Source organism: Prionailurus viverrinus, chromosome E2 (genome assembly GCF_022837055.1).
Source record: "Prionailurus viverrinus isolate Anna chromosome E2, UM_Priviv_1.0, whole genome shotgun sequence".
In the NCBI taxonomy this organism is placed as follows: domain Eukaryota; kingdom Metazoa; phylum Chordata; class Mammalia; order Carnivora; family Felidae; genus Prionailurus; species Prionailurus viverrinus.
In genome coordinates, this window is record NC_062575.1 from 28,552,978 (window position 1) to 28,579,121 (window position 26,144).

General features: G+C 41.6%; 1 protein-coding gene across 4 annotated transcripts in view; it reads right to left on the reverse strand.

Moving 5' to 3' along the window:
- Nucleotides 1-26,144, reverse strand: part of RSPRY1 (ring finger and SPRY domain containing 1) — a 47,720-nt gene that overhangs the window by 6,223 nt on the left and 15,353 nt on the right. For all 4 annotated transcript variants that reach the window (XM_047835218.1, XM_047835217.1, XM_047835219.1 and 1 more), the window contains exons 3-14: nucleotides 22,861-22,913; nucleotides 22,064-22,176; nucleotides 20,634-20,760; nucleotides 19,523-19,581; nucleotides 17,552-17,618; nucleotides 16,791-16,922; nucleotides 15,265-15,380; nucleotides 13,722-13,865; nucleotides 8,982-9,093; nucleotides 7,541-7,643; nucleotides 7,051-7,203; nucleotides 2,202-2,306 (exon numbers count right to left, since the gene is read on the reverse strand). In XM_047835218.1, the coding sequence (XP_047691174.1) occupies nucleotides 2,202-2,306; nucleotides 7,051-7,203; nucleotides 7,541-7,643; nucleotides 8,982-9,093; nucleotides 13,722-13,865; nucleotides 15,265-15,380; nucleotides 16,791-16,922; nucleotides 17,552-17,618; nucleotides 19,523-19,581; nucleotides 20,634-20,760; nucleotides 22,064-22,176; nucleotides 22,861-22,913 (1,284 nt within the window). The remainder of the gene's footprint in view (nucleotides 1-2,201; nucleotides 2,307-7,050; nucleotides 7,204-7,540; nucleotides 7,644-8,981; nucleotides 9,094-13,721; nucleotides 13,866-15,264; nucleotides 15,381-16,790; nucleotides 16,923-17,551; nucleotides 17,619-19,522; nucleotides 19,582-20,633; nucleotides 20,761-22,063; nucleotides 22,177-22,860; nucleotides 22,914-26,144) is intronic.

Here is a 26,144-nt window from a genome sequence, read left to right on the forward strand (position 1 = left end):
ATAGGCACCACATATTTCTTGGTACGTATTCTTTCTTAGACAGCCCTTGTTTATTTTTTTTATGTACTTGTTTAAGTAATCTCTATACCCAAAGTGGGGCACGAACTCACAATCCCGAGATCAAGAGTTGCATGCTCCACTGAGTGAGCCAGCTGGGTGCTCCTGGCCTGGAGAGGTTTAAATAGAATCTACCCAGCCCCTCGAAGTTTGAAAGAATTATCAGTGAAACCATCTGGGCTTAGTGCTTGGGGTGGAGGGAATGGAGGGCAAATATACCTTTGATAATCATTTCAATTTTCTTCTACGGTAATAGAAATGCCTAGGTTGTCCATTTCTTCCCAGGGTCAGCTCATGACATTCAGTTTATCCGGATTTCCTTTCTTAACCCTTTAAAATTGTTGTTGCTGCTGAAAGTTGAGCTAACTGTTCTTATAACTCTTTACATTTCCTCTTCCAATCCTGTTTTGTATATATCTATTACGGAGGCTAAGATACCTGGTTCTAAGTTTTTAGATTTCAGCCCTCATTTACAAGTGCTCATTGTGAGCAAACCCACTGAGAAGGCCAGAGAGCCCGAAGACGAGTTAAGACCAGATACTGCTCTTTGGGATCTTAACATCCTCCTACAAACAAAGATCAAAAGGGGTATCGAGATATCCATCCTTTAAACTTTGCATCTGCCTGTGAGGCCCTAATAACTAAAACCTTCAAAGGTGCTCAAACTGAGAATTCTAGGCTGCAGAGTCGATACCAAGGAAATAGCTACCGCTGGAGTCACCGTGCCTTTCTTTTCGAAGAGAAACTGGTACAGTGAGCAGTGACATAAGATACACAGCATGCACCTCCCTTATCAGCCAATTAGATAACAACCCACTGCAAAAGTTGGCAAGGTAGAGTGAAGGGCCTAGACTAAGCCACACCTGGAGGTGACAATTGGGGTCCATCACTCAGACTCTGGACCCTCAGGAGCTCTGGTGGCTAAAGGTCTGTCAAAAATAAGAGCAGGGCAGGAGAGAGGATGTGCTGAGTTACAGGGAGCTGGCCTGGAAGACTGGCCCGGGCACTGCTCACCCAGTCAGCATACATGCCTGGGCCAGGTCAGGGCCAGCCCACCACCCAGCTCCTCTTTCTGTTTCCTTTCTAAAATTTATTTAAGTAGACTCTGTGCCCAGCGTGGAGCCCAATGCAGGGCCTAACCGACTGAGCCACCCAGGTGCCCCATCTCTCTCTGCTTCCAAACTCGGTTGGGAGGCCTTCTTGGGGGCGTCATACTTGCTGTTCTTGCTGATGTTTAGACACTGTTCTACAGGATCCAGGCTGCCTTCTAGTTCAACTTGGCTGCATGGGAGGGAGGTGCTGCCTTCTCAATGGTTAGAGGGTTAAGTAGCTAGTAAATGAGGAGGCCCTAAAAATAAAACTAAAAGGGATTTCCCAAGAGGATCGTAAGTAGTATTAGGCCTTTTACATTTTGTAAAACTGTATTAAAATATAGTACTGAGTAAACAAGATAAAAACAGAGGCCTTCCATCAAACACCTTCTTCTATTTCAGGTACTTTCTGGAAGACAGCCATGAACTGTCTGGCAAACTCGAATTTCTCAGCCCACTTTGTATATAATAAACCTTAAAGAACAGCTATGGAACTGGTAACATTGTGTGGGGTACAAGGGTAGACAGCCCAAGACGGGCTGCAAAGACACACAGATTATTCTGAGCTGAAAACAATCAAGGTCCAAAAGACTCAGGAAGAAACTTTGACCTCCCTGCAACTGCCTAAAAAGAATTTAAATAGAGGACCTGTTACCAGGAAGAGAGTTATTAATAAGAGATTCCTCTTTACCTAAGAAACATATCTGCACAACGGGGCAACCTTTGTTTTCCAAACATCCCCTCTGCTTCCTGCTAAGGGCTTTCCTTCCCTTTTTACCCCCAGACCCCTACCCCCTTCCTTAACTGAGGATGACATGCATACCTCATTTTGCCTGTCTTTGGAATTTCATGTCCGTGTGGATTCCCCATGTGCACGTAACTACATTTGATTCTCTCCTGTTAATCTGTATCATATATATTTAATTCTTAGTCCAGTTAGAAGAACCCTGGACAGAGGAAAGTTTCTTCCTCTCTGATAACCATAAAATAATTCAAGAATAGGATGATTGCCTAATGTAATACAAAAAAGAAGAAATGAGCAAACCCTCTTACCTGTGTCCACATGGCTTCAACTGTGTGTCTGCTACTTCGTCACAACACAGGGAGCAGCAGTTTTCCCGGATGCTGACTTGCTTCAACAGAGCAAGACGCCGGTGCCTGAGGAGAAAGTGTAGTTTACAACTTATTTGGTCAACAAATCAATGGGCCTATGAGCAGTGATGCATATGAAATGCTGTGAAAATGCTCTGTCCGTGTGAAGTATGCTACGCACTCCTTAAGCTTTGTTCAGGAAGGTTTGCACACACGCATCTCATTTCAACCTGACAGTGATTTTCTACAGTAGAGAATGACACCGATGCGATCAATCCCATTTTATAGGCAAAGAACCAGTTCATGGAAGTGATCTGCATAAGGTCAACACATGGGAAACAGATTCAGGAATCAAATGCCAACCTTTTGGTTCTCAGACTAGTACTCTTTGTTTTACCAGCAAATTTTCACCTTTGAGTCACACAGCTCTGAGAGTCTGAAGAAAAGCAGCGGAGTCTTTCCCAAGAAAAATGCACACACACAAGTTTCTATACAGTCTCAGGTGCTTATGATAGGCCAGCACAGACTCTTCTGAAGTCCACACACCTCAGGTTAGAATCCTTGCATGACACTTCCACTCAGTTTGAAATGGAAAAGTGGACAGGCAGAACTGCTTTGCTAAAAGTGCAGCCCTGACAGCCAGGGGGCAAGAGAAACATGAAACATTCATTCTATTCACTTCAGGCCTTACCATGTGACAGACACTGGCCTGAGCCTGGAGACTCAGCAGTGAAGAGAGGACTAAAAACATATATGCCTGCCTTCAGAGAGCTTACACTCCAGTGAAGGGAGACAGAAAGAAACCAGGTAAAAAAGTAAAATATATAGAATTTTAAGCGCTGATGAGCAGTATGAAGAAAAATAAAGCAGGGAGAAGAGTAAAGGCAGTGTGTATACGAGGAGCAGGGAGGTACAATTTTAAATACGACAGCCAAGGAAGATCTCACTAAGGTGACATTTAAGATATGAAGGGAGCGAGGGATTGAGTCTTGTGGATATCTGGAGAGACACCATTTGTGATATTACGATTTATAATAAATACATATTTGGTCTTCGTCTGGGTTCCTGGCACAAAGGTCCTAAAACCCTGGGAATTCTCTAAGAGATGAGAGCAATAGATGTCTTTTGCTATGTTAATTAGGCAGCTTTGAAAAGCCCCTAGGTAACCTAAGTTTGGGGCTGGCTGCCAGGGGAACCAACACTGTAATCAGAGAGCTGGAACTTTCATTCCTCCCCTCACCTCCCAGGGGGGCAGAGGGGCTGGAGATTGAATGTACTCACTAATGACCAATAGTCTCATCAACTATGCCTCTGTAATGAAGCCACCAGAGAAACCCCTAAGGGGACCGTTTGAAAATCTTCAAGGTTGGTGAACATGTGGAGGTTTGGGGAGATGGTACACTCACAGGTCATGGAGGCTGCTTCCCACATGCCTGTCCTCTGCACTGCTTCCACCTGTCCCTGGATTAAATCCTTTTATAATAAACTGGTAGTCAGTCTAGCAAAGAAACTACTTTCCTAAGTTCTGTGAGCTACTCTAGCAGGTTATTTAAACCTGATGAGGGGGATCATGGGAACCTTCAATTTACAGCCAGTCAGCCAGAAGCAAATATAGAAACCTGAACTTGCGACTGGCATTTAAAGTCGGGGTAGAGGGCAGCCTTGTAGGAATGAGACCTTAACTTGTGGGACCTGACACTGACTGTCTCCAGTCAGGCAGTGTCGGAATTGAGTTAATTGCTTGGTGGTGCTGGAAAACACACACTGGCCCATTCTAGCAGCAAGAACAGCAAGTGCAAAGGCCCTGAGGCTATAATAGATCTGGTATGTTTCAGGAGCAGCAAGGAGGCCAGGGTGGCTGAATAAGGAGCATGAACAAGTGGGAGAGGGTAAGTAGGAGGTAAAGTCAGAGAAGTAATAAAGGAAGGAAGGGGGCAAATCATGTAGAACCTGGAAGGTCACTGTAAGGATTTAAGCTTTTATCTTAAGTGAAACGAGAAGCTACTAGAGTCTTGTGAGCAGAGAAGGGCATGATCTGATTTAAGTTGTAACAAAATCATTCTGGAGGCTGTGTTGAATAGACTGAAGGGGGTCTAGGTAGGAACAGGGAGACTAGCTAAAGGGGAAAAAAAAAAAAGGCAGCTTGGACGATGGTAGCAGGAGTGAGGGTGACAAGCTGTAGTTGCATGTGGGATATATTCCGAAGGCACAGCCCACAGTATTTTCTGAGTAGGATGTAGGAATGGTGGAAAGAAAGGTGTCAAAGAACCTCTAGGATTATGGCCAGGGAACCTGGAATGACAACAGAGCTCACACAAAGGAAGACAGTAGTTCCCCTCCAACCCTGTATGTGACTAGGTTCGCCATATAGTCTGTTTTTCTTTTGTGTGTATTTGAAGTTTCCAAATAATAAAAAAGTTAAGAAGGAGCAAAAAAAAAAAAAAAAAAAAGTGAATAAATGAATGAGAATTAGAGACAGCATATACAGAGAGTATATAGAGCAATTTACAAAATCCCAGATAGCAACAGGGCCATGATCTCCTACCATGAGGCCAGAAAGGAATATATTCCAGTGAATAAACAAACACAAGCCGAATATAAGCTTTTGGAACACAGGTTGAAAATATCAACAGCATAGGAAATGGTCTCAGGCACATTCACACCTAATGCCACAATGAGGTGCAACTGAGATGTTAAAGAGGTGAAAGACAGTGGCAGGTTTCTGTGCCATGGAGGACGCCACTCAATGAGCCTCCAGCAACTCCCGTGTTGGTGTCACTGTCAGAGACAGTGCAACGTAAGAGGCCCTAACCTGGAACTCTGCTGTTACTCAAGGCAGGCTGCATCTGGGTGCTGACCTGACAGGGTACTGAGTACTTGGAAGCTGCCCGTAAAAGGAGACTTTTGAACAGCTGGCACCTATTGCCATCTGACTTTTGCAAAGCTTAATTCTGCAGGGGGCGGTCCTCTAAATGCTGTTGCCGTTTTAACTAAGGCCAGCCTCCAGGGGAACTCCTGGAGCCTGCCCTCACTTTTCAGGGTATATGTCACAAGGCAGGCTTAGTGATGGGCCGCTTCCAGTGAGACAGGCTAAATTAAAAAGGAATGAGGTATGACAGACAAGAGAGGTATTACTTCAGACTTTCACTAAATTCAAGAGGAATTTAAAGTTCATAATCTCTGTCAGGCACCAACACAAGTTGAAGGGAAGCTCTAGGAATGAACCTCAGGTCCCTGAGCTGGTATGTAAGGGGCCCTTCTGTTCTTGTGATGTTACGGAGGTTCTGCCATAGCAGGCAATGCTGCTGGGTCACTCTGTGACCTTTTCTGGTTCGTTTGCAAATTGTTGAGCCGCTCTTCAGGCTTGAGACACTACGTCCAAGGTGAAGCATGGCCCAGAAGGGCTGTTTATAGACCTGCTTTTTGAGCCAAAACAGGAGCTAGGATTATAACATGATGTTACATATACCTTCCGGGGCATGACAGCCCAACACTGACCGCACCATGGCCAGTGTGATCTCTGTCATTGATATAATACATGTGGCAAGAATCCCCTTCCCCACAGGGATCTAGAAAACTGCTCTGTTAAAAAATGATAAGCTTTGGTTCGTATTGTGAAACAAGCTTCCAGTTCAGATCATTACCAGGAAGCAGCTTGAGTCTTTCTCAGCTTAAGGAACAGACCACGTTCATCTCATAAGAAAGAAAAGCAGATACTCTTCCAAGGAGATAACAATGTCTATCACACTTTTCGTCAAAGAAGGGCTGTGGAATTTTATGCAAGATGGCATTCACTGTCCTAATGGCTGTAGAACAGTGCTGGCAGTGCAACAGTATGTTTCTGGAGCGCCTGGTTGGCTCAGTCGGTTGAGCGTCCAACTTTGGCTCAGGTCATAATCTCATGCCTCACGGGTTCGAGCCCTGCATCAGGCTCTGTGCTGACAGCTCAGAGCCTGGAGCCTGCTTCAGATTCTGTGTCTCCCTCTCTTTCTGCCCGTCCCCTGCTTCATGCTCTCTGTCTCTCAAAAATAAAGAAATGTTTAAAAAAAAAAAAAAAAAAGAGAGAGAGAGAGAAGTATGTGTCAACAAACTCCAAAGTTAAAAGCATATCTGCTAAAAAATGTACTTGATTTCCTAATATTTAAGATTTTTAATTGACATTCAGGTAAAGTTAGTTTGCAGTTTTTTTGTGTGTTTGTGCATGTGTTATATTGCCTGGTTTTTATACCGATATTATTTAGCTCATAAAAATTATTTGGAAGTGCTCTTTCTTTCTGGTTCTGAAACATTTTAAATAGTGATATTTAAATAGTTATCTTTTATTTAAAAATGTGGTGAAGGGTGCCTGAGTGGCTCAGTCAGTTAAGTGTCCGACTTCTGCTCAGGTCACGATCTCGAAGTTCATGAGTTTGAGCCCTGTGCCGGGTTCTGTGCCGACAGCTCAGAACCTGGAGCCTGCTTCGGATTCTGTGTCTCCTTTTCTCTCTGCCCCTCCCCCACTCGTACTCTGTCTCCATCTCCAAAAATAAATAAAAACATTAAAAAAAATGTGGTGGAAATCTCCTGTGAAATCACCCAGGTCTGGTGTGTTTTGGGGGACATATCTCTTACTTCATTTCAATTAATTTTGTAATAATAACTGGTTAGTTTATATCTCTTCCGGGATTTGTTTGAGTAATTTATATTTCCTAGGAGGTCATCCATTTTTTTCAGGTCTTCAAAATTATTTGTAAAAAGTCTTTCAGGAACTGTTTCAGCTTCTTATGAGATGCACGTGAAAGTCTACAGGTAGTCTAAGCAGATTCCTTACCTTGGCAAAATGATTTTCTCTTCAGCTGTGAGGAAGGCGTAGTCATTAAAAGTGCTAAATTTCATAGATGGTGGATATTTGAATGGTTTCGCTCCAAAATTGAACTCACATTGTTGATATGACATGAAACTAGCTGCAGCAAAAAATCCAGATCTACAAGTAAAAAGGAGTACAGAGGTCAACAGAATTCATGAAAACAAAGTAAAGCTCATACATGGAAGTGGTTTTTAGACATTATCCCCTAGTAGAAAGGAAGGGTAATGGATTCTGTTTACTAACCTAGACAGGACTGTGACCCTGACAATGTCCTAACCTCATCTTCTTATATTAAGCTTCAGGACGGTTATAGATATGATCAAATGGGTCCTTAATTACTCTAAATAAAATGATTTCTCATCACAACTGACTACAGAAATGGACAAAGTCTTTTTCTGGAGAAAAGTGAATTCCATGCATCTACTCAAATTTTTGACTGAGGAAAGCTACTTACACAGTAGATGAAAAGACTTGCTTCTCAGGAGGCAGCTGGTTGCCATTTAAAAAGAAGATCATTTGCTTTTCATTCAAGTCTAACAGAAATCCTACTGTGTCTCCTACAGGAGAAAGTGAAACATGTTAAGGGTTAGGGTGTATACTACTACCAGGATTCTGCTCAGTGTCTCAAGGGTTTCAGTCATTGTTATCAAGTCAAGTCTGCATCTGTAGCTATGTATCAACACATTCACCAGTCTTGCTTCTTCTGCAACTGGTCTAATATTTTAGACTACGACTAAGAAGAAAATGCTGCTGGGGCACTTGGGTGGCAAAAAAGAGCGCGGATTCTCTCCCTCTCTGTCTGCCCCCTGGCACACATACTCTCTCTCTCTCTCAAAATGAATAAATTTCACACACACACAAATCATGTTATTTAATAACCTGGAAAGCTGTTCAAGGCATAGGAGTGAGACAATAACAAAAAATACATACACCAAATTTTAAGTGTTTAAAAAAAAAATCTCTGGATGGAGGAATTATAAGGGATTTTCATTTTACTCCTTTCCCCTATTTCCCAAATTTTTATGCTAAACGTATTACTTCAGTAATCTTTTTTAAAATTATTAGAAAACAAAAATGAGACAGTCTTTGCAGACAGTGCCTCTTTTTTTTTTTTCTTAAGTTTTTATTTATTTATTTTGAGAGAGAGCATGAGCAGGGGAGGGGCAGAGACCGAGAGGGAGAGACAGAGAGACAGAACCCCAAGCAGGCTCCATGCTGTTAGCATGGATCCCAGCACGGGGCTCGACCTCACGAACCGTGAGATCATGACCTGAGCCAAAATCAAAAGTCAGACACTTAACCGACTGAGCCACCCAGGTGCCCTCAACTCATCCTTAAAAGCTGCTCTAGTGGGGCCCAGAATGTGGCCACTGAATAGTGCCTATTCCATAGCCACCTGGCCTCTAAAAATATCCTCATTCTACTGGCATTACAATATCAGTGTCCTCAATATCTCCCTGAATGCTTTGATTCAAAGCATGTATCTAGAGGGGCGGCTGGCTGGCTCAGTTGGTGGAGCGAGTGACTCCTGATGTTGGGGTTGTGAGTTCAAGCCCCAGTTGCGTATAGAGATTACTTAAAAATAAAATCTCAACAAAGAAAAAAAAAAGCATATACCCAGAGAGAAAACTAGAATTCATATTAATCTTATCATTTTCCCCACTCAATTAAGAATTCTATAGTCTGAAATGCTTTTGCAAAAGGAAGGGCTCTACCAGAGGTGAACTTATCAGAACGCTGTTTACATCCATGAGGGGGAATACAAAGGCTCATATCCCTTTTCATATCACATCTTCTTCCATTAAAACATTTTAAGGCCCAACATAACAGATGCCTTCATCATAACCAGATGTCTGGACCCAGTCGATAAATTCATGACAGAGAGGAACGGGTACCTTCTTTCCAGCACGGGTGTAGATGAGGCTTACTCCTGGCATTGTACCAAATCAGCTGCCGGCAGCCGTCGTAGGCACAGGAGTATTCGTCGTCCCCAATGCCATAGCCTTCCTGGAGGGAGATAGGGCCCAGAAGATTAGCAAGGCTCTGCCCGCTGCGTTCTGAGAAAAGACGGTGTGTCTTTTGTAACCATAGACCTGGTGGCTGGAATTCTAAGCTTTCCGGATGAAGGGAGCCTATGGTTCTTAGAAGATACCAAAATGCTGACCCGGAAGCCTGGCTCTCCATGACTGGATAATGACCTCACCAACAAATTTGTTAGTTCTTTTAATTCTCATGAGCCACCATAAGGCTGATGGCATCCTGCTCCACTTTAAGAGGAGATAAAGGCTCAGAGAGGTCAACCACATCACCCAAAGACAAATCATTACTAAGAAAGCCACGTTTGAACCTTGGACTCTTCTGATCCTAAGAATGGTGTGCTTTCTACTTCACTGTGGCTGGGAAAACAACTTTCTTGCATGTAGTAGACTTCAAAACAACCACATACACGGAGATTTCAAAACTGGACACAAGAAAAAGGTTATAGTGGACAGTTAGCTAATAGCTATTCAGAGGTGGGCTCAACTCGAGCATCATACAAGTCCTCAGCAGCTTCTTTTATTTCTTATTGCCTTTTAATTATTTCACAATTATTTTATTGTTAAAAGGGTGGATGGGATCTTAAATTATTTTAAGTGCTTATGAAAAAATAGAACAAAGAGAAGAAGCATGCAGATCAGACAACTGCTATCTTTAAAGGTTCATGGTGAAAGATTCTTAGTGGGCCAAATCCAAGTAAGATTTCAGGTCCTTGGTGATGTTCTGCTTGTTCTCTGGAATAAACAATGCAGTGAGGAGATCGACTGGAGAAAAGGCTCGAACATATTCCTTGACTACTTGGGACTACAATATACTGAATTCTCATGAGTGTTCTCCAAGTGAGGCTTCTGAACCAGCTGTTCTGAATGCACTATTCAGATTATTCAAGAGTCAAATGAACTTTCATCTACCTGTCTTTAGGCAGAGAAGAAATTCATCAGTTGACTAGAAAGAATACCTTGCTATCCCTCCTTTCCAAGCCTGAACAAGGAAAAATTGTTTTTTATTTTATGCGTGTTGGTCATAGGCAAAAGGCAAGCAATTCACTTTCTAATGTACTACCAAGTCCTCTGTGGAACAACGTGAAGACATTCCTAGAAGATTTCTAGCCACAAGAGTTGGTTAAGATCAGACTTTTACCATGCAATGTCCTCCATGCCAGGATGAATTTCACTGGAGAGTGGCACTGTGGGACAAAGGTGGAACTGTAATAATTTCAACCAGAGCTCAACGTCTACAGGCTAAGAAGTAGGTACTTCTACCAAGCAGAGATCACTTGGAAAAATCCCTTTGAGTTGACATCTCTGAGAGCGAGCTAGATGCCCTACACCCTCTGTCAACCTGAAAACATTCCCAGTAGGACTGTGGTTTCCAGCTGAGACAGATAAATGGGAGAACAGGGTAGCTAGCTTAGTACTTGGAGTAATAATTTTGATATGCTTTTTATGGTCATGTATATTTTAGTAACGGAAACATTACTGAAAACAAAAAGTTTAATCCATAGCTTGCCATTCAGGAAATATTTTGAATTCTTTCCCCTTTTTTTTCTGCTGTCCAGCATCCCAACCCCTTCCTGTTTTAGGGAATTTAATGAAGATACAATGTCCTGCCTCCCGCTCAGGAGTTGGAGGGGTAGGATGTAACCTAGGCTTGGTCAGCTGGATCCGTCCAGCAGACACCTAGTGTGGTAGGAGTGACCCACATGGAGGAATGGTTAGGACTGGTTTGTGGCAGAAATGTTGGCACCTTAGCTCCTAAAACACTGGCTGTTGTACTTCCTGTCTCTTGGCTCTCTGATGTTGCCTTGGTGCCTGTCTAGTTCCCAAACTCCTCAACAGCCTGGGAGTTCCCAATAGGCTTCCGAGTTATTCCCCTTTTCTGTTTCAGAAAGCAGACTCATTTTCTCCAAGGGATGAGGCTACTCCAGGGGAAGGAGCATGGGTTATCTTGACCAGGGTCTCGATTCTTCTTGGAGTGATTCTAGCACTTGGAGGCCAGGTGACTTCGGGTAAGTTTCTAAATTCATTTGTCTGAACCTCACTCTCATCTTTAAATGAGAGAATAATACCTTCTCAAACTCTCAAAAAGATTAGAGATGGTATGCGAAAGTATGGTAGATGCTCATGAAAAGGCAAAAGTTATTTCAGATAACTCAAAATGCACCCTTAAAAACTTGTTTCACCCAAACCTCCATAAAAATACACAAGACCAACTATTCTGTAGGTGACCTGAACAAGAACTGTCCTTAAGCTTCTCATTTTAATGAGAGCCCAACACTTTTATCATCCTTTCAAAACTGAAGCCCAAGCAGTAAAAGAAGAGGCACTGTGGATTGACTTCAAGTCATGAGAGACTGGGTGTATCCTAGGGATGACTTATTTCATAAAACCACGCCCCATCTGTACAGGCAAAAAAAAAAAAAAAAAAAAAAAAAAAAAAAAAAAAATCAGAATTACCAGAACGTCCGTTTGAAGCAAAGTTGTAAGTATGGCAACATGATTAAAATCCTACGTTTGGGAAAAGAGGTATCAGACTTCATTGACTTCTAACAGAGAATCAACAAGTACTTAGATCAGGAAAAAAATATTTTTTGATTAAAAAACATTTTTTTTAATTTATTTATTTTGAGAGGAGAGAGAGCACACATACTGGGGAGGGGCAAAGAGATAGGGAGAGACAGAGAATCCCAAGCAGGTTCTGCACTGTCAGCACAGAACTCGACACAGGACTCGAATTCATGAACCATAAGATCATAACCTGAGCCAAAACCAAAGAGGTGGATGCTTAACAGACTGAGCCACCCCGGCACCCCTGGTTTTGATTTTTAAAGGAAGGAATTAAAAGTCTGTCAAGCAATTTAGAGGATAGGAAAACAGCATTTTAAGGATCTTAATTTGAGGAGCCAAAGTTTCTGCAATGATATGGCAGAAATTAGTGGCAGCCTCACTGGTAAATAATAAAAAAATTTTAATATTAAAAACAATTTACAATATCGAGAATTAGATATACTCATGGGCGGCGGGGGGGGGGGCGGGGCGGTGGTGGTGCTGCTGCCAAATGACGAGAAACAAATGCTGTCCTAGAGCTTCCTCCCTAGAGATTTCCATCTTTCTTCTAGTTCTGGAACAACTTTTTTTTACACCCAAATGAGGAACCTAGCTAATTCTCTGAGATTCTTTCCATTTTCAAATGCAAAGAAGATGACTCTTATAGAACAGGAAGGAGCCTGAATTCTAGTCCAATATTCTTTAGGTCCTCCCAGTCTCCAATTATATGTGAAATGGACGTGGTGGCAGTACAGACTGCTGTGGGAGTCAGAGGAATGGCTCCAAAATGACAACGCTCTGGAAACAAACCTTTTTGCCCCCTAAGGTCTAAAAAATTGTCTTCGGGACCTCCTTTGGGTCAGATTGTCAGGATAATTGATGCTACCTGCTTTAAATCAGTGCCCAAGGTGGGAACTAAGAGACTAACCAGCACTGTTCTCCAGACCCGTGTACTTCTGACCACATGGTGCCACAATAAAGCCTCACGCATCCAGGTCTTAATTAAGGTGCTGTCAGTGAGGAGGCCCTTCATCAGAGAAAAGTCCCGACAAAAGCAACAGCAGACTGGGGTCTAGTTTTCTATCCTGGACAAGAATCTGACCTCTCCACTGACTCTCTTCCTCCAGTTGTCTCTCCAGCAAGGAGTTTAGTAAAAGGCCATGCACAATTCTAAGATGCTACACAGCCTTGCTGAAACGGTCCTTCCGAAACTATACCTATAAGCAGGCAAGCAGAGTTTGGTTTTGTTGGTTCACTTCTAACACCCAACCTAGCACCTTACAGATGGGAGACTACTGTTTAAATTAGCAAAATAATCCAAAGTGTTTTCCCAGTTCAAAGGGTAAAAATCATACATCCACACAAAAGATTCCAGATCAAAACTGGATTGATTCCAAACAGCTTAAAATTGGAGAAACACAAGAAAGTCGATCAGGCTGGGCATCAGAAGGGCATAAATTGGCAAGAAATTAATATCTATAGGAAAGAGAGGAAGCCCTGCCCTCACACTCGAGCAGCAGTAGCTGAATCCTGCTTCTTCTAGTGGATTTCATCTTCCCTCTTACCTGCCAGCTTTCTACAACAAAAGATAAATACTAAATATTGAAAACAAATGTGCCTACCAATCACAAGATAAAAGTCAAGTTAAAGAAGTCAAGCCAATATTTAGTATTTTATGAAAGGAAGAGAATTCCTACAAGGTTCTTAAAGCTTAAATGCAAGGTAAAAGTCATGCTGGGTCCCAATATGAAAACCAAGCCAGCAATGTGGCTGGGGACGGAGACACCCTACAGAGACAAAGGACACATCCAACCTGTAGGTAAAAACGAATGTGAACTTGAAACTCGAGGGGGAAAAAAGCTGACGGGCGGTTTCACTTGTGTTTCGCTTTTTCTGAATCCATTCGGCACCCCCTCTGCGAGGGATCTGGCAGCACGTGGTGCACCCCGAGGCACGATGACACTGCAAGCCTACCTGAAAAAGCCGCGTCCTCCACCCGCTCACCAAAAGCCTGCGGTTGGCCCTGTTCACACAGTTCTCTAGGGTACTCACGTGATTGAGAAATTTGCTGTCTCGCGTGGCCCAGCCGATCTGCATGACGCCAGAAGTGACCACAGTGACTTCGTAGTACCACACCCCAGCATCCACGCAGAAGGTGCAACGCACGCTTTCAAAAGAGGAAGCATCACAGCGAGCCTGGCAAAACCAAAGCGGGTCATAGTCTACCATCAATGCCTGGAGACTACCAAAGACAAGTGACCACTCAGAGGTGGAGTCTTTTTCCTTATCGAAGCTTCTGGCGGATGGTCATTTCCTTCTCTGTACATCCCCAGGTACAAAAAGTGCAAAACAGAATGAAGCACACTCTGTTTTATGGTTTTATCCCCAAGGAGTTCTAACAGGGTTGAAAGGCCTCAAACACGGCCACAGGAAGAATTAACGAGGGCTACTGTTTTGAAGTACTTACAGGTATTTACCTTCACAGTGGAATCTTTTACAGATGCGTTAACATGGCCTTAACCTGCACTTGTTAGGATGGACACAGAGAAGGACATTGAAGGGTATAAGACGGGATACCCCAAGATAATCTAAAGCAGAAAACTACGGAGGTGTTTGGCAATACGCAAGATCAAAGAGCTGTCTGCAGCCACTCTTCAAACAGTTCTTTAATCTTGACATGTCTAGTGCCTTATGATGCCTTCTTGTACAGAAGCAGCGTTCACCAACGTGCACCACAAAATCGGCAACATTTCCAACACACAGGGAAGAGGCGGAACATTAGAAAGAATACAACTGGTTATGCAGGGATTTAAAAAGGAAGGGCTTCTTTAGGAAACACTAGTCTTTGTACCTTTAGCTGAATAAAATGGCAGAGATTGAAAACAGACATATTTACATCAAATTTTCTTTTTTTTAAAAAAAACTTTTTTTAATGTTTTTATTTTTATTTTTGAGACAGAGAGAGACAGAGCATGAGCAGGGGAGGGGCAGAGAGAGGGGGAGACACAGAATCTGAAGCAGGCTCCAGTCTCTGAGCTGTCAGCACAGAGCCCGATGAGGGGCTTGAACTCACAGAGTGTGAGATCATGACCTGAGCTGAAGTCGGACACTCAACCGACTGAGCCACCCGGGCACCCCCATCAAATTTTCTATAGAGAACAAACAATTGCTGGAGGGGAGGTGGGTGGAGGGATGGGTTAAATGGGTGATGGACATTAAAGAGGGCACTGGTTGTGATGAGCATTGGGCGTTGTATGTAAGTGATGCATCACTAAATTATACACCCGAAACTAATATTTACACTGTATGTTAACTGGAATTTAAAGAAAACTTGAAACTACAAAAAAAAAAAAAAAATCAAACTGTCAAAAAATATTATAGTGCTTACTTACTATGAGTATAGCACGTGTGGGATATAAAAGACTAAGTAATATCCCAAACACCTTCTGTCTGCCAGTTCTACCTCTAAACACTCCTGGAGTATGAAATGAACTTCCATCTATTCAGCAAAAAATTGCTTTTTTGTTCAGAACCAGAGTGTGAAAATGAGACCAAGATTTCTTCCCCCTGAATGTTCCATCCATGAAAGCTTTACCTCCAAGCCATGAGGCGAGATCTTCAGGTACTCGCTGACATCGTTGCTATTCAGCATGGCCCTAATGCTATTCAAGTCCACTTTCTCATAGGTCAGCTGCCTACTGTCTTTTAAAACTGCAAAAGAAAAAGTGGTCATGTTTCTAAGGTAGGCTGTTGTGGGGAAAAAGCTAGTGTCATCACTGGCTGCCATTCTAGTTAAGGGGAGGTGCTCAGAAATGGCAGAATTGGTAGGGAGACTTAAAGACCTTGGCTCTGTTGCTGCACGACCACATGAGGATCAATTAAGCAAAAGTTAGGACAGGCTAGGACAGCACTGTGAGGTTCATGCTTCTGCTCTCTGGATTTGTTATTTTGCATGCAACCAAAGCCAAACTATACTTTCTAAGAACGATTCTTTCACTGGCACCACACAGGCCGTGCACAAAGCAACTCCCCACAGTGCTGTGGCAGGAGCAGGGGGTGCACACGTCCAGCTGTGCTTCTGCACAGTGCTAACTCTGGAGGGGGAGTGAGGATTAGTAGTAGGGGTAGTTTTAGTTCTAGCAGCTGTTGAAAGGGAACAAGAAAAGCTGGGAGCAACCCTCCTCATATAGGTAAGACGAGTCTTGAGTTTTGAAGAGCCAAGTTAGGATAAGGAGGACAGTAAAGACAGAGAACTCCAAGTGAGGGAAAGGCCCAGAGGCAGGAATGACTGGGGCCCGCTTATAGGACAGTGAGGAGATAGTTTGTGTCAGAAGAGTTGATTAGACACTGCTATTTTTTAAAATTTATTTTTGAGAGAGAGACAGAGACAGAGAGAACAGGGGAGGGGCAGAGAGAGAGGGAGACATAGAATCTGAAGCAGGTTCTAGGCTCCAAGCTGTTAGCACAGAGCCCAACGTGAGGCTTGAATTCATGAACCGCAAGATCATGACCTAAGCCGAAGTTGGATACTTAACTGACTGAGCCACCCAGGTGCCCCACTGCTATTTTTTTTAATGTTTACTTTTGAGAAAGAGGGAGAGAGAAAGAGAAAGAGAGAGAGAGAGAGAGAGAAAGAGAAACAGAGTCTGAGCAGGCGCATGCACGTGGGGGAGGAGTGGAGAGGAAGAGGGAGACAGAGAATCCCAAGCAGGCTCCATGCTATGAGAGCAGAGTCCGATGCTGGGCTCAAACTCATGAACGATGAGATCATGACCTGAGCTGAAATCAAGAGTTAGACGCTTAACTGACTGAGTCACCCAGGCACCCCTAGACACTGCCATTTGATTAATGGCCCTGATGCAGCAGGAAGTAGGGTATCAGTAAAAGTTTGTGAACAGAAAGAGTGCTGGAATTAGAAGCATTCCATATAATTCTTATCTAGAGGGTCCCTAGAATGTTTTTCTGCTAGAATACAGCCAAGCTACAGTATAGGACCTTATAAGGTAAGTGTCACATTCACTATTACAAAATAGTGAATTACAGAATAGTGGTCCTGTGTAAGAAATGGGTTTGGAAGGGGAAACAGGCTTTTTCCTTTTTGGAAGGACAATTGCTACTTACAGAGATTGTCTAAGCTCCACTGGGCACAGAACCCGACTTGACGTTTCAGATAATCAGGATCATCAGCCCAGGACTCCAATGTGACAAGCCGGTCACTAATACTGGATTCAGAGATAGTTAATTTATTTTCACCTGTTTGGGAAGACATAAACCTTGAATTAACCATGAAAGGGTAGGATGATTTGCTGGGCAGGTAAGGGGTGGGAAGGAGTGAGGACAGGCAATTAGAAAACTTGGAAACTAGAATAAGGACATAGCCCAGGAGCCTTGACTACTTTCTGGGAAGTAGCAATCTCATCACTAATGTTTTTTTTCTTTTTTAGGTTTATTTATTTTGCGTCAGAGAGAGAAAGAGAGAAAGTACAAGTGGGGGAGGGGCAGAGACAGAGGGAGAGAGAATCCCAAGCAGGCTCAGTGCTGTCAGAGCAGAGTCTGATGCAGGGCTCAATGTCATGAATTGTGAGATCATGACCTTAGCAGAAGTTGGACACTTAACTGACTGATTCACCCAGGCACCCCTCATCATTAACTTTTTAGCTACAAAAAGTCAGTAACCATGGTCATTAAGCTTTGATTCTTAGGTGAGAAACTCTTGGCTTTTGTCCCTGTTATATCTCACTGGCCTTGAAGTGTCTACCCAAATACGGAACGTGTACCTGTTTGATGGGGCTTAAAGCATAAGCTCATCCAGTAAGTAATAAAAATAAGATTTTTAACAGCCAATTCAGAAGATCATTAGTGCAAGAAGTCACTATACCTACTTGTCTGTGCAAACTTTTCCAGCGCAATAAGTGCAAAGAGCATGACTGTGGGGTGGGACTGTAGCTTCTGAAAGACAACAAAAGATAGAGAAACACAAAGCAAAAACATCATTTCCCTGCAGAGGCAGCGAGTTACCAATTTCTTCTTTTTACCCAATATGTGCTTGATTTTTTTGGAGCAATCAGAAGAGTTTTACTCATTTGAGTCCTTAATCCTGTTTGCTAATACTGCTAGTAATAAGGAACCAAGACAGAGTCTCATAAAATTGTATATTATTTTCTTGAAGCCACCGGGTTCATTTACAGATATGCAAATTTCAGAAGTATTTTGTTAAATGCACTGTGTTATTCCACTTAGTAACATTTATATTAGGGCTTTGTGAAAGAAAACCATGCGGATTCTTACACTGATTTAAGCAAGCCAAACAGAAACCTAGAATTGTAGCTAAGAATGACTTTTATTCAGAAGCCTTGAAGGAACCACACATTACTACCAGGTTCCAAAATTATAAATGATGGAATGAATACCTTATGGCTTAGTTTTCAGTCTGTTTTCTGCAAGGAAATCCACAAATGCTAATGGTAGGTGGGGCAGCGCTCTTTAAATTACATTTAACTTCACATCACATGTGTTCATCATTTAAAGAAAAACCTACCTGCTTAACATCACACCTTCTCAGAGCCATCCTTTACCGCAGCTACGTTAGCAGCTTGCAAAGGAGCTCTAGAACATCAGGTGATTCCTACTCACTTCCCTGGGGCTCAAAGGTTCTGCAACTCTCATGCAACCACCAGCATGCCCTGCAGCAAAGCCTGTTCGGTACCCTGCTTCCTGCCATATCCACTCTCAATTCCTCAGTCTGGTTTTTCAGGCCCAGAGCCCTCCCCATCAGGATGTTCAGGCCTGTCCTCCTGTCTCTAAACACTGTCTCCTGAACAGACAATTCTCTGTAATATGCCAGGAGCATGGTCATTTCTATCTCTGAGCTTCTGCTGGTGATGGGCCCTTAGCCAAAACCCATTTTTCCTTCCAGTGTGCACAGTCAAATCCTAACCTATGATGTGACCTAGCTGAGATGCCACCTTCATCTGGAAGCCTGTCTCCCATGGCTCTCCTGGGCCTTACCACCACCATCTTCCACCTCCCCATCACCTTCTCAGTACTCTTATGGCACTTAGTCTGAGAGAGGGGATTTTGCCCTTGATCATGCCCTGTCATAAAATGGAGGCTAACTGTCTTGTCCGAGTAGTTCTATTCCCCCAGTTAACCAGGAAACTTCTTAAGGGCAAAGGACTGGTTATACTACTTTTGTATCCCCACAGGGCTTGCTTAGCATAGTGGGGTGTGTCTTAGATACATATCATATAAGTATTGAAAAATAAGGTCTTTCAGATTTTGAAGAAGGCCAATGCTCAGGAGGCCTGCAAAAATAACTTTAACAAATACAGACCAGTCAAGTCTGCAGTCCAGCAGTGTAAGAGATCTGACAGCACAACCTCAGCAAACCGCAAGCTTCACAGACAATAGATCAAGTACTCCACGACAACAGTTATAAGAGCAGTAGCCAGAGGGGGAGGGAAGAAGTGGAGATTTATATGCACTGGCAATCTGACCTGACAGTTTCCTGGCTTGGAATGCCATGTAATTTTGTTTCCGCTGCAGAGGTCCCTACTACCATTTGGCCGACCCTAAGGACACACACACAAAAGCCAATCATAGCAGCTATCTTAGGACTAAATTTAAAACCAGACCAACTCAGCTGCTTTTGCTTGCAATAAATTCCTATCCCGCCCTCATTTTTTTTTTTTTTTTTTTTTGAACATAGGAGGGAATAGATAAACACTCAGGAAACACCTGCAAATAAAATTTATAACTGATTCCATTCTCTGTGCCAGTGGTTAAGCTGGCAATTTTAGAAAAATGCACAGTTGTAGATGACTAAGAATAACTGGCTTTGATGCCTCACTTACCAGACACTGTAGCAAATATTCCAGTATTCCTGGGCTAAGTAAGCCTATACTTGCAGGACCTGGACAAACATAACAAACACAAGATACAATGAAATGGGCCATATTCTTTTTCATCAGTAACTAATAACAGTAAAATTGTTTTTTTAGAACTCTTTGACAAGGTACTCTCACCCAGTGTCTTATTCAAGCCTCCTGCTCTGAGGCAGGGAATAGTACTGTTTCTATTTCACAGCTGAGCAATGGAGCCCACAGTGAAGTCACTCATTCTGGTGCATTTGGGGTGCACATGGCAGAATCGGAGGCAGTACCCACGGGTCCTGATTTGGAATCCATTGTTTCTTCCACCATACAGGATTCTGACTAGCTGAGCTCTTCACCTGCACTTTGATGCTAACTTTCCTAAAGTGGGTAATGTTCATAAACAAGTTAAATATCTGCTTCTCTTCTCAGGAACTGCTACAATGACAGTTCCTTTTCTTCTTCTCCTACCTTGTAGGTCTCTATTATCTAGCTAAACTCTATAAAGTGCATAAATGTATATTACCTATTATATGCATAAATATATACCTCCATAATCTTTATTTATTATACTGAATGTAACCTTTTATTCTTAATTTTAAAGCAAATGAGTACAACTTTTTCTTTTAAATGTCTCTCTGGGGGTGCCTGGGTGGCTCAGTCAGTTAAGCATCCGACTTCGGCTCAGGTCATGATCTCCCAGTACATGGGTTTGAGCCCCATGTCGGGCTCTGTGCTGACAGCTCGGAGCCTGGAGCCTGCTTCAGATTCTGTGCCCCCCTCTCTCTCTGCCCCTACCCCACTTGTGCTCTCTCTCTCTCTCTCTCTCTCAAAAATAAACATTTAAAAATAAATAAATGTCTCTGAAAATCCTCAAAGCTAAATTAGATTGCATTCATCTCTTTGGACTTTGAGTACTTTTTTTCCAGTTAGCTCTTGTCCCTCAGTATTAATTAAATTAAATTAAATTAAAATTTTATTTTATTTCTTTTGAGACACTCCTTTCTGATACAGGTTTGATTAAAGACCTGCAATCTTCCCCATCATGTCAAAAAAACTGAAGATCTTTCTTGGTAGAGGTTTCCAGAGTTACCTGCTAGTTTCTCAGCCAAGCAACCTAGGACTGCAGATGTGTTCCTGTGTTTAGCAGGATGACCGGAGTCCTGGCAAGCTACTTCTCCATTTAAATTGAGAATTTCAGTCAATTTCTGGAGTGCATCCTAAAAACAAAAATGTACAAGGGAATTTGGTAAATATATCATCACTTAGGTTTTTTCCTCCAGGGGAATCATTTGAGACAAAAGCTATAGCCAGTTATGAAATTAACTCAGAATGCACCTACAAAATGATACAATGCACTCAATGATATCAATGTTATTTGATAAACCTGGAAGTTTTCTTACATGAATTGCTAGATTCTACTTCATTCAAAATGTAGGGGTGCCTGGGTGGCTCAGTCGGTTAAGCGTCCGACTTCGGCTCGGGTCATGATCTCACAGTTCGTGAGTTCGAGCCCCGCGTTGGGCTCTGTGCTGACAGCTCAGAGCCTGGAGCCTGCTTCAGCTTCTGTGCCTCCCTCTCTCTCTGCCCCTCCCCTGCTCATGCTCTGTCTCTCTCTGTCTCAAAAATAAATAAACATTAAAAAAAAAAAATGTACCAGTTGTATTAAAAAAATATGCTGTTTACTCCTGAATCATTAAACAGACTAAATCCACCCAAATGCCAATATGATTGATAATAATAGGGTCTTAGTGATGTTTAAGTAAAAGGTTACTTACATTTTTTTTTTTTTTTTTTTTTAATCAAGCAAGAACAAAGCTCACCAGAGTTTTTGAGGCAAATTATAACAGAAACCTCTCATAAGCCTAGGTAAAGGTCATTTCATCAGTGACTGGGCCAAAGGCTTTTCTCTTCTGTTCATAAGTTTTTCCATGTTGTGCCCAAATGTCTGAGGCTCAACCAAATGACAGATGCCAGCACCCAAAATTTAAAAAAAAAAAAACAAAAACCCATTCCATAGAAGATATGGACGAAGGCAATGAAAGTTTGATACTTTTGTTCTATTTAAGGGAAAATCAAGGTCATACCAATCTTTAATATGTTAGAGTAAGACTCACAAGGGCTTTTAGTATAATAGCTTTTTCTCTTAATAGGAAACATTAAAGAAAACCTTTTGTTATGAGGAAATTTGTTTAGAGACAGGTAAGAAAATCAGCTCAGCAATTGAACATTGTCTTCCAACTTCAAGAAGATTGCTGTTTCAAATATAAATGTTCTAATTTTTAACATTTTAAAATTTTAAACCAAAGCTTTATAGTAAGTTAGTGATAGAAAGAGGATGTAGCACTTCATTAGAAATAAAAAAGTTTACATAATGCCCCTCAGTCAATATTCAGTCAATATTGAATGAAATAGACCACAAATGTATAAAGAGGAAATGCATTATATCAAAGGTTCTTTGTAGGCATTTATCCTGTGTTTAAGCATAGGTGACAGTTTCATTAAAGAGAAGTATTAACTTACTTTAGTGGGCAATGGACATTCATCTAGTAACAATGTTATAACAGCTGGTCCCAGTGGATCTTCCAATGGAATAACTCTAATTAAAGACTGGACAACATCCAACCATCCTTCATCTAAGAGCAAATCAATAAGATTATATGGTAGAGCCACTATTTCTAAAATGTGAAAATATATCACTTATAACACAAGGTGACTTTATATTAAAATAGAAACACTTTTGGCTTTCATCTTGTAGCTTTTAAGCAGTTAACATTTGGCATAGACAGTCATTAATTGTAGTCATCACGGTAGAACCAAAGATTCTTAATTTGCAGGAGCCTGGTGATTTGGGGGCATCTTTATTTGGAGAGAATTGAAGCTATGGTCCTGGGTTCTCAAATTATAATTAAAATAGTTTTCAGCATCTTGTTTATAACATAGGAGCGTACTGAGAAGATTAAATATCTGAAGCAGTTGGCTCTACTTTCAGAATGATACTTAGGAAATTAAGGGCCAAAAAACTACCCTTCCCATTCTGGAAGAGTTTTGGTCAAAGATCTGTCAATGCTCCCCCAAGTTCTCTTTTAATAATTTAGGTGAAATAAAACCGTTGCTGAGAGGTGCAGCTACATATTCAGGATGCAATATATAGTGATTATTAATTTTTACCTTTGGATAGGAAAACTTCTGCACACGTAAGGCTTTTAATGGTCATGTGTATTAAGTACTTTTGGAATCTTTTATTTAAAATAAAGTGGTCATATTTTCCATAATTATGAATTCATTAGAAAATATTTTTTTAAAAATTTTAAAAATACCTGTTTCTGCCATTTCGTGCAATGTAATCATTGAATAGGGAGGTTCCTGATCACTGAAAAACAAATAGTCAACACATCAAACTTGAAGAAATAAGAAATGACAATTCCAAATAAAAATTCAAACTGACAGTGTGGTATAGAAAGAGAAAGAAGAAATGAACATGGAAGGTTGTGGAGAAAGAGATGGAAGAGACAACTGGAGATACACGCTGTGAGGACAAATATACACCACATGTGTTCATTTTCAAGACCAAGACCATCATCTGCGATGGCCCACAAATAAAAGGGGCAGGAGGGCATAGGCACAGACCACCACATGGCCTGGAGCAAAAGCATGGGACTAGAACTGGAGACCACAGAACTACTCAGCTTTCTCTAGAGGCCCAATGCCAACCAAGATGAGCTAGGGAGGCCCAAATCATCTTCCTCCAACTTACCTCAAAGAAACACCAGGAAGAGAGATTACAATCTCAACTGAGGATTTATGGAAGCAAGCGCCTACATAAACATCTTCATTTTTAAGTGTTCTTCTGGGAGATAACACTATTTGCTTAAGTTTCATAAAATGGCAGTAGAAGAAAAAGAAACCAAACTTAATCAAGGAGATATTTAATATTGTAGATGATGCTCTAAAATGGCATTATAAACTGTAATTTAGTGGGTTTTCAATCTGTGATCCCAGGAATCTTAAGGAAGTGCTTTAGGGGAACTTCACTAATGAACGAAATATTTTCCATCAAACAATGATAAATCTAATTACTTAGATCTAATTCAGGTTTATTTACATATCATGGCTCTCTGCTTTACTATGAAGAAACCTGTAAAAACTATTGTTTTCAATCATTTAATCCTCAGAATACTCTTATGATATGGAAATTATTAAGTTAATTTCAGGTACTCATTAGGTACTGGTTATCTGACATATCCTGTACCTTTCCATAACAAGGGAAAATTATCATTTAAAAGATTTGCCTTAGCGGCAGCTGGGTGGCTCAGTTCCTTAAGCATCAGACTCTTGATTTTAGCTCAGGTAATGATCTCATGGTTTGTGAGATCTAGCCCTGCATGGGGCTCTGAGCTGACAGCATGGAGCTTGGGATTCTCTCTCTCCCTCTCTCTGCCCCTCCCCTGAATGCGCGCACACACACTCTCTTTCTCTCTCTCTCTCAGAAGAAATAACAAATAACCATTCAAAAGATTTGTCTTAAATGATGTAACTGACCAATTACAAATATTTCCGGAGAGCAATCTGGCAATAATGAAATTAAATGTCCCAACAATGCCAGAGAAACTATTAACACAGGTAATAGATGTGTAGGAGATTATTTGTCATAATGCTATTTGTAGGAACAAAATTTGGAATCAATGTAAGTGACCATCACCAGATAACAGGATAACAAAATAGAAGACTTTCAAACATACAAAGGAATAATCTGCAGGACTCAGAAGCAGTTGTAGCTTGATACACAGCAACATAGGTCTCAAATAATGTTGACAGAAGTTAAAAACAAAGATTTATGTATCACTTATGTCAGTTTTTAAAATCACACACAAAATACTATTATAAACTTCCTATAGAGACACAAACATACATATGGCAGGCAGATTGGAAGAAAATAACCTTAAATTCACGAGAATGGTTACCCATTGATATTTGGTTAGTGGGTCAGGCAAAGGAGACAACAGGATTAGGGAAAAAGGAAAGAATAATAAAAATGTGGTAGAGTCAGTGACCAATGAGGACTACAACACCTCGATTCTACACAGATGCACTTTAAGGACGCACACACACATCCTTACATTCAAAAAACAAGATAAACTTCTCTGTGGAACAGAAATGCAGCAGAAATTCCTGGTGGGACGCAGGAGCTAAAGCTGCAGGACAATGGGGCTCACTGTCTGGAACTAGACAGAGGTGACCAGGAGCTCTATGCCTGCAGGGTAGGTAATGGGGACCAAAACCACACCTGTGCAAGGGATGGAACAGACTCAGGAAGTGAAGCTCAGATGGGGTTCCCCTCTCAGTGAAAGAAGTTGGAAGAAAGTTAGGAATGACAATCTGACCTACAACTGATATCAAGCTGCAAGTCTCCAGTGACAGAAAAGGCAAAGAAAGCCATATAGCAGGACTCAGGCTATGGGAACGCAGACCTGCCAATTTTAGGTTAAGTCGTAGACTGAAGGTAGATGGAGATAACAGCAAAAATGACAGGAAGAGAGACAGAATGACAGAGAGGAAGACAGAACAGACACACACACACACACACACACACACACACACACACACACAGTGAGGAAAACACTTCCATCAGGAGTCTGTAACTTAAAGTCCCAAACTATATGAGAATAATATTAATACCACTGACAATTTGAGGATAAAGTCACTACCAAAAAAAAGAAAATGCAAATAAGAGAACTTCAAAACGACTTTAAGTATATTTAAAGTGTGTTTCCTATATAAGCCTCTCACTACAGCTTTAGAAACTGCTCCCCTCTCTCAGATCAACATCATCCTTTCCTAAGTAACAAGCAGAATGAGGGGAACAATCAATACCAATTATTCTAAAATTGTGACATCTGCATACATCTTTTTAGGTATATTCTTACCAAGTCCATCAGTCCTATCTTCCACGGTTAGTTTTAACAGCCTTATAAACTTTATAGGTATGAAATTCTTCTCCTTTAGTAGTTTCTGAAAAACAAGCTACAGTGACTATGTTTGTAACTGTCTGAACGCTGTTTGGCCATTAGCTTCTCGAACAGGTCCCGTCACACTTGCTCTACATCTGCCTTATTTGCTCATTCTCAGAAGAGTTCTAGCTATAATTTGGTATAAGCAGGTTTACGGTAAAGATGACCCTATTACTCAAATGTACGCTATTTGCCTCAGGTTAGTGAATTAGTTGCTTCATCAACAAGTTCACTTATAATGTGTAATATTTTCTAAAAGATTGGAGATAAATCTCCTACTCTGCTTCCATACTGTCTTAATCACTTTCTTAAAAAATACGGCAAAGCCTATTCTGTACTTCTCGAATGGGCTTAAATAACACTGCTTGTGGTTTCCTTATTTGGGAAGGGAAACTTTTCATTATAATTTTATAGTATGTTTTAAATGTCACCATGCAGAGAGGCACCTGGGTGGCTCAATCAGTTAAGCGTCGACTCTTGATTTCAGCTCAGGTCATGACCTCACAGGGTTGTGAGATGGAGCCTTGTGTGTGTGCACCCCACCCCCACCCCCCAGGTGCAGGTCTACTTAAGATTCTCTCTCCCTGTGCTCC